Source organism: Pristiophorus japonicus, chromosome 20 (assembly GCF_044704955.1).
Source record: "Pristiophorus japonicus isolate sPriJap1 chromosome 20, sPriJap1.hap1, whole genome shotgun sequence".
Taxonomy (NCBI): domain Eukaryota; kingdom Metazoa; phylum Chordata; class Chondrichthyes; family Pristiophoridae; genus Pristiophorus; species Pristiophorus japonicus.
The window spans coordinates 94,797,295-94,810,880 of NC_091996.1; the positions used below are offsets into that span (position 1 = coordinate 94,797,295).

Here is a 13,586-nt window from a genome sequence, read left to right on the forward strand (position 1 = left end):
GCAGAGCTGGTCCCGGAGACGGGATTTAAAATTTAGCGCACTGGGGGTTGAAAGACAGTTTAGGTAGGCGAGGGCTTCGGTGATGAGCATGTGGGACATGATCTAGGAGGAAATAACATGCAACAGAGCTTCGGTCAAGTTGGGAGACCGACAGGGCAGCGAATAGTGATTCCCCAATTGAGCAACATCCCCGAATAGCCAAGTATTCTTGAATTTACTTCTGGTCCGTGGATTAAATGTGTGCGGTTGTTATCGGGCCACGTTACAGAGATTTGTGGGAATGACCTTGTGTCCTCGTAACCAGTGATGTGGCCTGTGGACGCGCCAAGACTTGGGCTGTCAGCTGTTGCCAAGTCCGGAACCAGAATGGGGGTAGGAGCCACAGCTGGAGTTCTGATGCTGTTCTTTGAAAGTTCACTGAAAGAGCTAAATGCCTCGGCATCGCAAGACATGAAAGTCAAAGCAATCGTGAGGCACATGGCCCCTTTTATATCGGTGGCTGCGGTGGTGTGTTTACGCTCTCAGTTCCCGAAGCTCGGCTCACGCACAGCTGGCTTTAAGTCAAATGTAAAACCGTCAGGCCCTGAAATTGCCAGCTTGGAAGGTCTATTTTTATCCAAACCCCTCTGCTTTGGGAATTGGCGGGGCCATCGCACCACAATGCTGCAATCAAAGGGGCCCCTGGACAGTTGACAAATAAAAAAGGGCATTCTAATTTAGTCTGCACGGTCAAATTCCCAGACAGCCCTGGCAAAAACTGGAATGTGAAGTCCCGAAACAGGCGGGTGGCAACCAATGTTCCCTGTAAGCTGCGCATAGTTCTGCACGGACTGTGTCTTTCAATGCGTGGTCCCTTTAAATGTCTGCACCTGCGTGGTATTTACGTTGTAAGAACCGGTGAGCGGCCCTTGAGATTGCTGTGCGTGCGCACACCTTAGCGGGAACATTGGTGCAGTGCCCAAACCTTCAGTGTTATCAAAGACAACAACTTGTATTTATATAGCGCCTTTAACGTAGTGAAACGTCCCACGGCGCTTCACAGGAGCATTATGCGATAAAAATTTGACACCGAGCCGTATAAGAGGTTTTGACGTATAAAATTCTGACTGGGTTGGATAAACTGGATGCGGGGAGGATGGTTCCCCTGGCTGGGAAGTCTAGAACAAAGGGTCACAGTCTCAGGATACGGGGTAGGAAATTTAGGGTCGAGATGAGGAGAAATGTTTTCACTCAGAGGGTGGTGAACCTGTGGAATTCTCGACCACAGAAGCGCTGTGGAGGCCAAGTCATTGAATATATTTAAGAGGGAGATAGATAGATTTCTAGACACAAAAGGCATCAAGGGGTCTGGGGAGAAAGCGGGAATATGGTGTTGAGATAGAGGATCCGCCATGATCATATTGAATGGCGGTGCAGACTCGAGGGGCTGAATGGCCTACTACTGCTCCTATTTTCTATGTTAGCGCAGGAAAAGCTTGGTCAAAGAGGTAGGTTTTAAGGAGTGTCTCGAAGGAGGATAGAGAGGCGGAGAGGTTTAGGGAGGGAGTTCCAGAGCTTGGGGCCCAGGCAACAGAAGGCACGGCCACCGATGGTGGAGCGATTATAATCAGGGATGCTCAGGAGGGCAGAATTAGAGGAGCGCAGACATCTCGGGGAGGGGGGGGGCGCTGGAGGAGCTTACACAGATAGGGAGGGGCAAGGGCCATGGAGGGATTCGAACACAAGGATGAAAATTTTGAAATGGAGGCGTTGCTTAACCACATCGTATGGTGCTCTTACTTTGCTGAATGGTTCAACACTTCTTCTCTCTTCCCTCCCCCGCCACCTCACGGTCAGCTAATCTAAACGGTCCTGTTTACACAGTTGTACAGTGGAGTGTAGCCAGGTTATTCCGAGTCAGCCGTCAGATGCAGCCCTGCTGCTCCATCACTGTGTGCAGCCAGCTCTGTGCTGGAAACGAGTGTTCCTGAGGAGCATAACTTTGGATCCTGTCCTCTGTACAGAAGAAACACCTTTTTGTTTCATTTTTTGGCATCGGGTGTCTCGTTCCTCAGCAGCAAATTATTTGAGCCCATTTTAATGCCGGGTTATGACTCCCACAGCTGTGAAGATCATTTTCTGCTGGCCAGGCAGTACAGTACGTCTGGTCGGCCCCACCATCAGCAGACAATGGAGAGTGTCCGCAATTTGTGAATGCAAACCGAGCAGAATGACGCGTGATGGTCTCTCTCAAAATCAGATTAAAGTTAAAAATATCAGCCGCAGTTCAGTGGTAGCACGCTTGTCTGTGAGTCAGGAACTTATGGGTTCAAGTACCACTGCAGGAACTTGTGGGTTCAAGTACCACTGCAGAGACTTGAACAGAAAATGTAAGCTGACACTTCAGTGCAGTACAGAAGCAGCGCTGCACTGTCGGAGGGGCAGTACTAAGGGAGCGCCGCGCTGTCGGAGGGGCAGTACTGAGGGAGCGCTGCACTGTCGGAGGGGCAGCACTGAGGGAGCGCCGCACTGTCGGAGGGGCAGTACTGAGGGAGCGCCACACTGTCAGAGGAGCAGTACTGAGGGAACACTGCACTGTCGGAGGGGCAGTGCTGAGGGAGCGCCGCACTGTCGGAGGGGCAGTGCTGAGGGAGCGCCACACTGTCAGAGGGGCAGTGCTGAGGGACCGCCGCGCTGTCGGAGGGGCAGTACTGAGGGAGCGCTGCACTGTCGGAGGGGCAGCACTGAGGGAGCGCCGCACTGTCGGAGGGGCAGTGCTGAGGGAGCGCCACACTGTCAGAGGGGCAGTACTGAGGGAACACTGCACTGTCGGAGGGGCAGTGCTGAGGGAGCGCCGCACTGTCGGAGGGGCAGTACTGAGGGAGCGCCGCACTGTTGGAGGGGCAGTACTGAGGGAGCGCCGCACTGTCAGAGGGGCAGTACTGAGGGAACACTGCACTGTCGGAGGGGCAGTGCTGAGGGAACACTGCATTGTCGCAGGTGCCGTCTTTCAGATGAGACATTAAATCGAGGCTTTATCTGCCCCCTCAAGTGGATGTAAAAAAAATCCAGCGGCCACTGTTTCGAAGAAGAGCAGGCATCTTTCCAGTGTCCTGGGCCAATTTTTCAACATCCAACATCATTGAAACAGATGATCTGGTCATTCTCACTTTCTTGCTGTGTGTGGGAGCTTGCTGTGCGCAAATTGGCTGCTGCGTGTCGTACATTACATCAGTGACTACACTTCAAAAAGTACTTCATTGGCCATTGAGTGCTTTGGACCATCCTGAAGTGTGAAAGGTGCTGCACTGTATAAGCAAGTCTTTCAATGCAAGTGGACAGTGCCAATGTGGGTGGTGTGGGCTCAGAAGCCATGGTGGTCATTTATAACTGCAGCAGCTGTATTTCATTTGAAATTCTAATCCAGTGGTCACTCATTGACTGGCCTCGCATCCACCAAGAAAAACATTTGTCTTTTGCCCCTGTACTGCCAGCCCTGTGCTAACTACATTTCATTCTGTGCCTTTGTTTTGTTTTCAGTGTTGTGAAGGAAGAAATCTCCGATGACAATGCAAAGCTGCCCTGTTTCAACGGGAGAGTCGTATCCTGGGTAAGGAGCCATCTCTGTGGGGGTCATAGCCTTGTGCCCTTCATCTAAAATTTACAGCTTTGGAACCTTGAGCTCAGATGCGGGGAGGAGGTGGCGGGGGGGGGGGGCGAATGGTGAATCGATATCTCCGCCAGAGGGCTACGACAGGACGATGTGTACCCCATTATTCTCTAATGGGAGTGGGTGGCGTTTGCGGGCACACGTCGTCCTCCCCTCTCTGAGATTGTTCTTTGTACCCCATTCCGAGAACAGACGATGTTTGACCCAAAAACTAGCTCGATGGCAGTTGACGGTGAAATAAATACATTTTTACGTCATATTGCCACCATTTTTCGCCACAAACACGTGTGCACAATGTGTTTGGCAGTGATGACCCACAAGGTGGTGATATTTAATTGACTTTATTGATGTGTTGGACAAGGAGTGTAGCCCCTTTACCTTATCTGACAGGTGAACATTCCTCACGTTCATTCTTTAAGTGCCAGCTGTGGCTCAGTGGGCAGCACTCGCGCCTCTAAGTCAGAAGGTCGTGGATTCAAGTACCCCTCCAGAGACTTTTGAGCACATAATCCAGGCTGACTCTCCAGTGCAGTATTGAGGGAGCGCAGCACTGTCGGAGGGGCAGTACTGAGGGAGCGCAGCACTGTCGGAGGGGCAGTACTGAGGGAGCGCCGCACGTCAGAGGGGCAGTACTGAGAGAGTACCGCACTGTTGGAGGGGCAGTACTGAGGGAGCGCCGCATTGTCGGAGGGGCAGTACTGAGGGAGCGACGCACTGTCGGAGGGGCAGTACTGAGGGAGCGCAGCACTGTCGGAGGGGCAGTACTGAGGGAGCCCCGCACTGTCGTAGACAGTACTGAGGGAGCGCCGCACTGTTGGAGGGGCAGTACTGAGGGAGTGCAGCACACTCGGAGCGGCAGTCCTACAGGAACGCTGCACTGTCGGGGGGGCAGTACTGAGGGAGCGCCGCACTGTCGGAGGGGCAGTACTGAGGGAGCGCCACACTATCGGAGGGGCAGTACTGAGGGAGCGCCGCACTGTCGGAGGGGCAGTACTGAGGGAGCGCCGCACTGTCGGAGGGGCAGTACTGAGGGAGCGCTACACTGTCGGAGGGGCAGTACTGAGGGAGCGCCGCACTGTCGGAGGGGCAGTACTGAGGGAGCCCCACTGCATTGTCAGAGGTGCCGCCTCTCGGATGCGATGTTAAACCGAGGCCCTGCCTGCTCTCTCAGGTGGATGTAAAAGATCCCATGGCACTATTTTGAAGAAGAGCAGAAGAGTTCTCCCCGGTGTCCTGGGGCCAATATTTATCCCTCAACCAACATCACAAAAACAGATTATCTGGTCATTATCACATTGCTGTGTGTGGGAGCTTGCTGTGTGCAAATGGGCTGCCGTGTTTCCCACATTACAACAGTGACCACACTTCAAAAAGTACTTCATTGGCTGTAAAGTGCTTTGGGACGTCCTGGGATCGCGAAAGGCGCTGTAGAAATGCAAGTCTTTTTTCTTTTTCTCACAAGCAGATTAATCTCAGATACCCATCCTCCAGGAGAAGGTGACTGTTGGAGCGATAACGTAAGCCCTGGGTCGTTTTGAGACTGAACGATGATTCCTTCCTCGCCCTGTAATGGCTCCACCGGTCGAGGCAGTGAATTACTGCTCCCCACCGACAAGGAAGGACCCAGGTTCCATGCCTAGTATGCCCTCAGTCAAGTTCTCAAGCGGTCCTTCAATTGGCCTCGGCCACAGAGTTGGGGGACGGGGCGCGGGGGTTGGTGGGGGAGAGTTGGTCAAAGTTCCTGCTGGGAATGTGTGTGTGTGTGTGTGTGTGTGTGTGTGTGTGTGTGACTCCGCTGTGCAGCTGCCATGCAGTCTGCTCCTCGGACGCAATGGAGGAGCCCACCAGCAGAGGAGAGACTGAGTTGACTGGGCCTATATTCCCTACAATTTGGAAGAATGAGAGGTGATCTAATTGAAACGTACAAAATTCTTACAGGGCTCGACAAGGTAGATGCAGGGAGGATGTTTCCCCCCGGGCTGGGGAGTCTAGAACCAGGGGTCACAGTCTCAGGATAAGGGGTCGGCCATTTAGGACTGAGATGAGGAGAAACTTCTTCACTCAGAGGGTGGTGAATCTTTGGAATTCTCTGCCCCAGAGGGCTGTGGAGGCTCAGTCGTTGAGTATATTCAAGACAGAGATCGATAGATTTTTGGATATTAAGGGAATCAAGGGACATGGGGACAGTGCAGGAAAGAGTTGAGGTTGAAGATCGGCCGTGATCTTATTGAATGGCGGAGCAGGCTCAAGGGGCCGAATGGCCGACTCCTGCTCCTAATTCTTATGTAACTGCTGAGGCACTCACACGAGCCACGTGGTGGAGGGAATGTTGCTGTTGAGCTGTATCTGTGCGGAAACGCGACTCCTTCGCAGGTGGGGGGGACTCTTGGCGATAAGATAAAATAAAATGCTGCTTGGGGTGGGGGTGTGGGGAGGGTGCTATTCCAGCAAGGCCCTCTCTATTAGCTGTCTTGGCAGAGTGCCTGTTGTACCGTGGAGGGCATGCTCCGGTCTTTGCAGAGTTAAATCAGCAGGGTCCTTTATTAGTCGTCCTGGCTGAGTGCCTGTGGAGGTTGCTTCCTTCGGGATGGTAATTAAGGAAACAATCATTTCTCTGATGGGAAACAGCTGCTGCGGAGTAGAGCGCTTCGCCGGTGCTCTGGAGTTGCCATCTATTGTGATGGTTTGAGCCGGTCAAGTTATTACAGGAAGCTGCCTCATCAGGATCCTGTGCGCTGCACGCTGTGGGATCACTTTTGATTTCAGTGAGTGCTGCTGTGTTGACTGCGCGCTTGGACCCGTCCCTGGGCGCCCGCTGCCGACCGAGTCTGGCGGGTTCTGGCGATCAGCACACCTCGGGCCTGCCTGCATCGGTTGATGGTTTCCGAAATAGAAAGCCGAGTGGAAGTGAGTGAGAGAAAGTGTGTGGCGAGGAGGTGGAGCATGTTGCTGTCCCGTCCGCCCCCTCCCTCCCCTCCACCATGCTCAGAGGAGGCACCGCTCATCGCACTAACAACTTGTATTTATATAGCGCCTTTAATGTAGTAAAACGTCCCGAGGCGTTTCACAGGAGTGTTACAAAAAAATTTGACACCGAGCCACATGAGAAGAAATTACGACAGATGACCAAAAGCTTGGTTAAAGAGGTCGGTTTTAAGGAGCGTCTTGAAAGAGGAGAGAGAGGCGGAGAGGTTTAGGGAGGGAGTTCCAGAGCTTGGGCCTAGGCAACAGAAGGCACGGCCACCAATGGTTGAGCGATTATAATCAGGGATGCTCAAGAGGACAGAATTAGAGGAGTGCAGACATCTCTGGAGGTTTCGGGGCTAAAATGGATCACAGAGATAGGGAGGGGCGATGGCCATGGAGGGATTTGTAAACAAGGACGAGAATTTTGAAATTGAGGCATTTCTTAACTGGAAGCCAATGTAGGTCAGCGAGCACAGGGGGTGATGGGTGAGCGGGACTCGGTGCGAGTTAGGACACGGGGCAGCGAGCATCGGGGGTGGTGGGTGAGCGGGACTGGGTGTGAGTTAGGACACGGGGCAGCGAGTATCGGGGGTGATGGGTAAACGGGACTTGGTGCGAGTTAGGACACAGGGCAGCGAGCACAGGGGGTGGTGGGTGAGCGGGACTGGGTGCGAGTTAGGACACGGGGCAGCGAGCATTGGGGGTGATGGGTGAGCGGGACTCAGTGCGAGTTAGGACACGGGGCAGCGAGCATCGGGGGTGATGGGTGAGCGGGACTCAGTGTGAGTTAGGACACGGGACAGCGAGCACAGAGGGTGATGGGTGAGCGGGACTCGGTGTGAGTTAGGACACGGGGCAGCCGAGTTTTGGATCACCTCTAGTTTACGTAGGGTAGAATGTGAGAGGCCGGCCAGGAGTGCGTTGGAATAGTCAAGTCTGGAGGTAACAACGGCATGGATGAGGGCTTCAGCAGCAGATGAGCTGAGGCAGAGGCGGAGATGGCCGATGTTACGGAGGTGGAAATAGGCGGTTTTAGTTATGCTGCGGATATGTGGCCAGAAGCTCATTTCGGGGTCAAATATGACACTAAGGTTGCAAACAGTTTGGTTCAACCCTCAGCCAGATGCTAGGGAGAGGAATGAAGTCAGTGGCTAGGGAACGCAGTTCGTGGTGGGGACCAAAGACAATGGCTTCGATCTTCCCAATATTTAATCAAATATTAAATATTTAAACAGAGCATCTTGGTGGTGGCACTTTCCATTGTACAAATTTTAATGTATTTTCTCTCCCATTTTCCTCTCAAAGTCGTGGACTTCCATTTATCCCATTCCCATATCTCTCTCAAAGTCGTGGACTTCCATTTATCCCATTCCCATATCTCTCATCGGGGCTGTTCTTCACATCTGAGCCAAGTCAGTGCATGGCAGCAAACGCCCTCACCTCTGAGTGAAAAGGTTGTGGGTTCAAATCCCAGTCCAGAGACTTGAGCACAAAAATGCGCGCTGACACTCTCAGGGCAGTAGTAAGGGAGCTCCGCACTGTCGGAGGGGCAGTACTGAGGTAGCGCCGCACTGTCGGAGGGGCAGTACTGAGGGAGTGTTGCGCTGTCGGAGGGGCAGTGCTGAGGGAGCGCCGCACTGTCAGAGGGGCAGTGCTGAGGGAACGCCACACTGTCGGAGGGGCAGTACTGAGGGAGCGCTGCACTGTCGAAGGGGCAGCAGTAAGGGAGCTCCGCACTGTCGGAGGGGCAGTACTGAGGGAGCGCCGCACTGTCGGAGGGGCAGTACTGAGGGAGCGCCACACTGTCGAAGGGGCAGTACTGAGGGAGCGCTGCACTGTCGAAGGGGCAGCAGTAAGGGAGCTCCGCACTGTCGGAGGGGCAGTACTGAGGGAGCACCGCACAGTCGGAGGGGCAGTTCTGAGCGAGCCCTGTACTGACAGAGATGCAGTACTGAGAGAAAGTCGCACTGTCGGAGGGGCAGTACTGAGGGAGCGCTGCACTGTCTTGGGGAGTACTGAGGGAGCACTGCCCTGTCGGAGGGGCAGTACTGAGGCAGCGCCGTACTGTCGGAGGGGCATTACTGAGGGAGCGCTGCACTGTCGAAGGGGCAGTACTGAGGGAGCGCCACACTGTCGGAGGGGCGGTACTGAGGGAGTGCCGCACTGTCGGAGGGGTGGTACTGAGGGAGTGCCACACTGTCGGAGGGGCAGTACTGAAGGGGTGCCGTCTTTTGGATGAGATGTTAAACCGAGGCCCGGTTTGCTCCCTCAGGTGCACGTAAAAGATCCCACGGCCACTATTTTGAAGAAGAGCAGGGGAGTGCTCCCCAGTGTCCTGGGTCAATATTTATCCCTCAATCAATACAACAAAACAGATTATCTGGGTCATTATTGCATTGCTGTTTGTGGGAGCTTGCTATGCGCAAATTGGCTGCTGCGTTTCCCACATTACAACAGTGACTACACTCCAAAAGTACTTCATTGGCTGTAAAGCGCGTTTGGATCTCCGATGGCTGTGAAAGACGCTGTAGAAGTGCAAGCCTTTTCTTGTGTATGCTGTAAAATGAGTTTGTCTTGCCTTCCTGTCCGTGCTCATTGTTTACTGTTTTATAACTTTATTTTCTTGATTCTTGTAGTTGGTGTCTGCTGAAGGGTCGCAGTCGGAGCCAGCACCTCACCCTGTTAGCAGTGTGGCTGATGTGCCCCCTCCCATCGAGCGGACGGGCGGAATTGGAGACTCGAGACCCCCGTCCTTTCAGTGAGTGATGTCACCTATTGGTTAACCGTGTCGCTGCGAGGTTACTGGTGTTGAATGTGGTGGAGGAAATTCGAGAAGGCAACTCTATATATGTTTGAATATTTAATACATCTTTGAGACTGAGAGTAATGTTTTAAAAGCTAGCATCCGGGGTGGGGACAGGGCGATGCAGTACGACACTGTTCACTCACCTCTGGGACCTGGATTCGAATCATAGAATAGCGCTGCCAAAAGGTGGCCATTTGGCCCATCGTGCCTCTGCCGGCTCTTTCGAAGAACAATCCAGTTAGTTCCACGCTCCCCTGCTCTCTCTCCATAGCCCTGCAATTTTTTGACCTTCACGTATTTATCCAATTCCCTTTGAAGGCTACTATTGAATCTGCCTCCACCACCCTCTCGGGCAGTGCACTCCAAATCCTAACCACTCGTTATGTAAAAAAGCTTTGCCTGATGTTGCCTCTTTTTGCCAATCATCTTAAATCTGTATCCTCTGGTTATCGACCCTTCAACTATTGGAAACCGTTTCTCTTTATTTACTCTTATCAAAACCCCCTCATGATTTTGGACACCTCTATCAAATCTCCCCTTAACCTTCTCTGCTCCGAGGAGAAGAATCCCAGCTTAGAACATAAGAAATAGGAGCAGAAGTAGGCCATATGGCCCCTCGAGCCTGCTCCGCCATTTAATACGATCATGGCTGATCTGATCATGGACTCAGCTCCACTTCCCTGCCCGCTCCCCATAACCCCTTATCCCCTTATCGTTCAAGAAACCGTCTATTTCTGTCTTAAATTTATTCAATGTCCTGGCTTCCACAGCTCTCTCAGGCAGCAAATTCCACAGATTTACAATCCTCAGAGAGAAGAAATTCCTCCTCATCTCAGTTTTAAAAGGGCGGCCCCTTATTCTAAGATCATGCCCTCTAGTTCTAGTTTTCCCCATCAGTGGAAACATCCTCTCTGCATCCACCTTGTCAAGCCCCCTCATAATCTTATACGTTTCGATAAGATCACCTCTCATTCTTCTGAATTCCAATGAGTAGAGGCCCAACCTACTCAACCTTTCTTCATAAGTCAACCTCTTTATCTCCAAAATTAGCCGAGTGAACTTTCTCTGAACTGCCTCCAAAGCAAGTATATCCTTTCGTAAATATGGAAACCAAAGCTGCACGCAGTATTCCAGGTGTGACCTCACCAATACCCTGTATAACTGTAGCAAGACTTCCCTGCTTTTATACTCCATCCCCTTTGCAATAAAGGCCAAAATTCCATTGGGCCTTCCTGATCACTTGCTGTACCTGCATACTATCCTTTTGTGTTTCGTGCACCAGTACCCCCAGGTCCCGCTGTACTGCGGCACTTTGCAATCTTTCTCCATTTAAATAATAACTTGCTCTTTGGCAGAAAAAAAATCAAAGTGCATGACCTCACACTTTCCAACATTATACTCCATCTGCCAAATTTTTGCCCACTCACTTAGCCTGTCTATGTCCTTTTGCTGATTTTGTGTGTCCTCCTCACACAATTATCACAAAAAAGGCTTCTCCAGTCTCTCCACATCACCGTACTACCTCATCCCTGGAACCATTCTAGTAAATCTCTGCTGCACCCTCTCCAAAGCCTGGGCGTCCGTCCTAACGTGCGGTGCCCAGACTTGGATCTGTGCAGACTAATGGGAGGAAAGCCCGTGTTGTCTCGGAGGGGGCTGACGTGTTCTCAACCCTCAAGCCCGTAGCACACAACTGTCGGGAGTTTGGCAGTAAATCCTGGGAGGGGGCTGATGCGGGAAAGTGGCAATTGGGAGACGGGCTTTGAGGGTGATTGTGAATCGCTGAATTCTCCAGAACTAACGTCTCTTCCACATTATCACAAAAAAGGCTATTCACGAAGAAAAAAAGAGCTGCAGAGTTAAGCTCGCGATTTCAGGGAGTTGATCTCTTTTTATGCTTGTGTGTAACTCGTACAAATAAACCGGCTTTATACGTTGTATGTTTTATCCACTGCCCTCAAAAATATATTGCCGAGTCTTCCTTCCATCAGCTTGTATATATAACCATATCTGTGTATGATTGCTGGCTGGCCTGTCAGCCGCCCTGTACACATGGTGGTGGGAGAGCACGCCCATGCTTAAACCGCATCATTCTTTTAGAAACATAGAAAATAGGTGCAGGAGTAGGCCATTCGACCCTTCGAGCCTGCACCACCATTCAATAAGATCATGGCTTATCACTCCCTCAGTACCCATTTCCTGCTTTTTCTCCATACCCCTTGATACCTTTAGCCGTAAGGGCCATATCTAACTCCCTCTTGAATATATCCAATGAACTGGCATCAACAACTCTCTGCGGCAGGGAATTCCACAGGTTAACAACTCTCTGAGTGAAGAAGTTTCTCCTCATCTCAGTCCTAAATGGCCTACCCCTTATCTTAAGACTATGTCCCCTGGTTCTGGACTTCCCCAACATCGGGAACATTCTTCCTGCATCTAACCTGTCCAGTCCCGTCAGAATCTTATACGTTTCTATGAGATTCCCTCTCATCCTTCTAAACTCCAGTGAATAAAGGCCCAGTTGATCCAGTCTCTCCTCATATGACAGTCCAGCCATCCCTGGAATCAGTCTGGTGAACCTTTGCTGCACTCCCTCAATAGCAAGAACGTCCTTCCTCAGGTTAGGAGACCAAAACTGAACACACTATTCCAGGTAAGGCCTCAGTAAGGCCCTGTACAACTGCAGTAAGACCTCCCTGCTTCTATACTCAAATCCTCTAGCTATGAAGGCCAACATACCATTTGCCTTCTTTACCGCCTGCTGTACCTGCGTGCCCACTTTCAGTGACTGATGAACCATGACACCCAGGTCTCGTTGCACCTCCCCTTTTCCTCATCTGCTGCCATTCAGATCATATTCTGCCTTCGTGTTTTTGCCCCCAAAATGGATAACCTCACATTTATCCACATTATACTGCATCTGCCATGCATTTGCCCACTCACCTAACCTGTCCAAGTCACCCTGCAGCCTCTTAGCGTCCCCCTCACAGCTCACACCGCCACCCAGTTTAGTGTCATCTGCAAACTTGGAGCTATTACACTCAATTCCTTCATCTAAATCGTTAATGTATATTGTAAAGAGCTGGGGTCCCAGCACTGAGCCCTGCGGCACTCCACTAGTCACTGCCTGCCATTCTGAAAAGGACCCGTTTATCCCGACTCTCTGCTTCCTGCCAACCAGTTCTCTATCCACGTCAGTACATTACCCCCCAATACCATGCGCTTTGATTTTGCACACCAATCTCTTGTGCAGGACCTTGTCAAAAACCTTTTGAAAGTCCAAATACACCACATCCATTGCTGTGGGTCTGACTAATGAGACGGACCAATCAGTGTTGGCATGGAGCAATCAAATTCCAGAGAGTGAGTCATGATTCAGTTGTTTTAATATAGACAGATGGGGTGGTGATACTCATATTTCCCTCTGCAGGATAAACAGTGCAATGCAATGTGACCAGCACAGATTCATTGCTGCATGTGCAGTGACCACAAGAGTCATTGCTGGACCTGTAGACGAGGAGAAATGCTTTATTAAGGGAACGTTTTGTACAATGCAGAAGTAATAGATTACACTGAGCATGTAGCTCTATCTTTACAGATATTGTAAGAACAGATAGTGAGGTGTTTAATATTAAAAAAGCAAATTATTATTTTAAATGGGGAGAGACTACAGAATGCTGCGGTACAGAGGGATCTGGGGGTCCTTGTACATGAAACACAAAAAGTTAGCATGCAGGTACAGCAAGTGATCAGGAAGGCAAATGGAATGTTGGCCTTTATTGCAAGGGGGATGGAGTATAAAAGCAGAGAAGTCCTGCTACAGTTTTGGTCTTCGTATTTAAGGAGGGATATACTTACATTGGAGGCAGTTTAGAGAAGGTTCACTCGGTTGATTCCTGAGATGAAGGGGTTGTCTTATGAAGATAGGTTGAGCAGGTTGGGCCTGTACTCATTGGAGTTTAGAAGAATGAGAGGTGATCTTATTGAAACATAAGATTCTGAGGGGGCTTGACAGGGTAGATGCAGAGAGGATGTTTCCCCTCGTGGGGGAATCTAGAACTAGGGGGTGTAATTTCAGAATAAGGGGTTGCTCATTTAAAACGGAGATGAGGAGGAATTTCTTCTCTCAGAGGGTCGTGAATCTTTGGAATTCTCTGCCCCAGA

At 51.1% G+C, this 13,586-nt stretch overlaps 1 protein-coding gene across 1 annotated transcript in view; it reads left to right on the forward strand.

Annotated features, from left to right (window-relative positions):
- Window positions 1-366: 366 nt before the first annotated feature.
- The window catches only part of dvl2 (dishevelled segment polarity protein 2), a 30,535-nt gene continuing 17,315 nt past the window's right edge, over window positions 367-13,586 (forward strand). Inside the window, exons 1-3 of the mRNA XM_070863328.1 lie at window positions 367-468; window positions 3,509-3,589; window positions 9,253-9,374. Of these exons, the coding sequence (XP_070719429.1) occupies window positions 367-468; window positions 3,509-3,589; window positions 9,253-9,374 (305 nt within the window). The remainder of the gene's footprint in view (window positions 469-3,508; window positions 3,590-9,252; window positions 9,375-13,586) is intronic.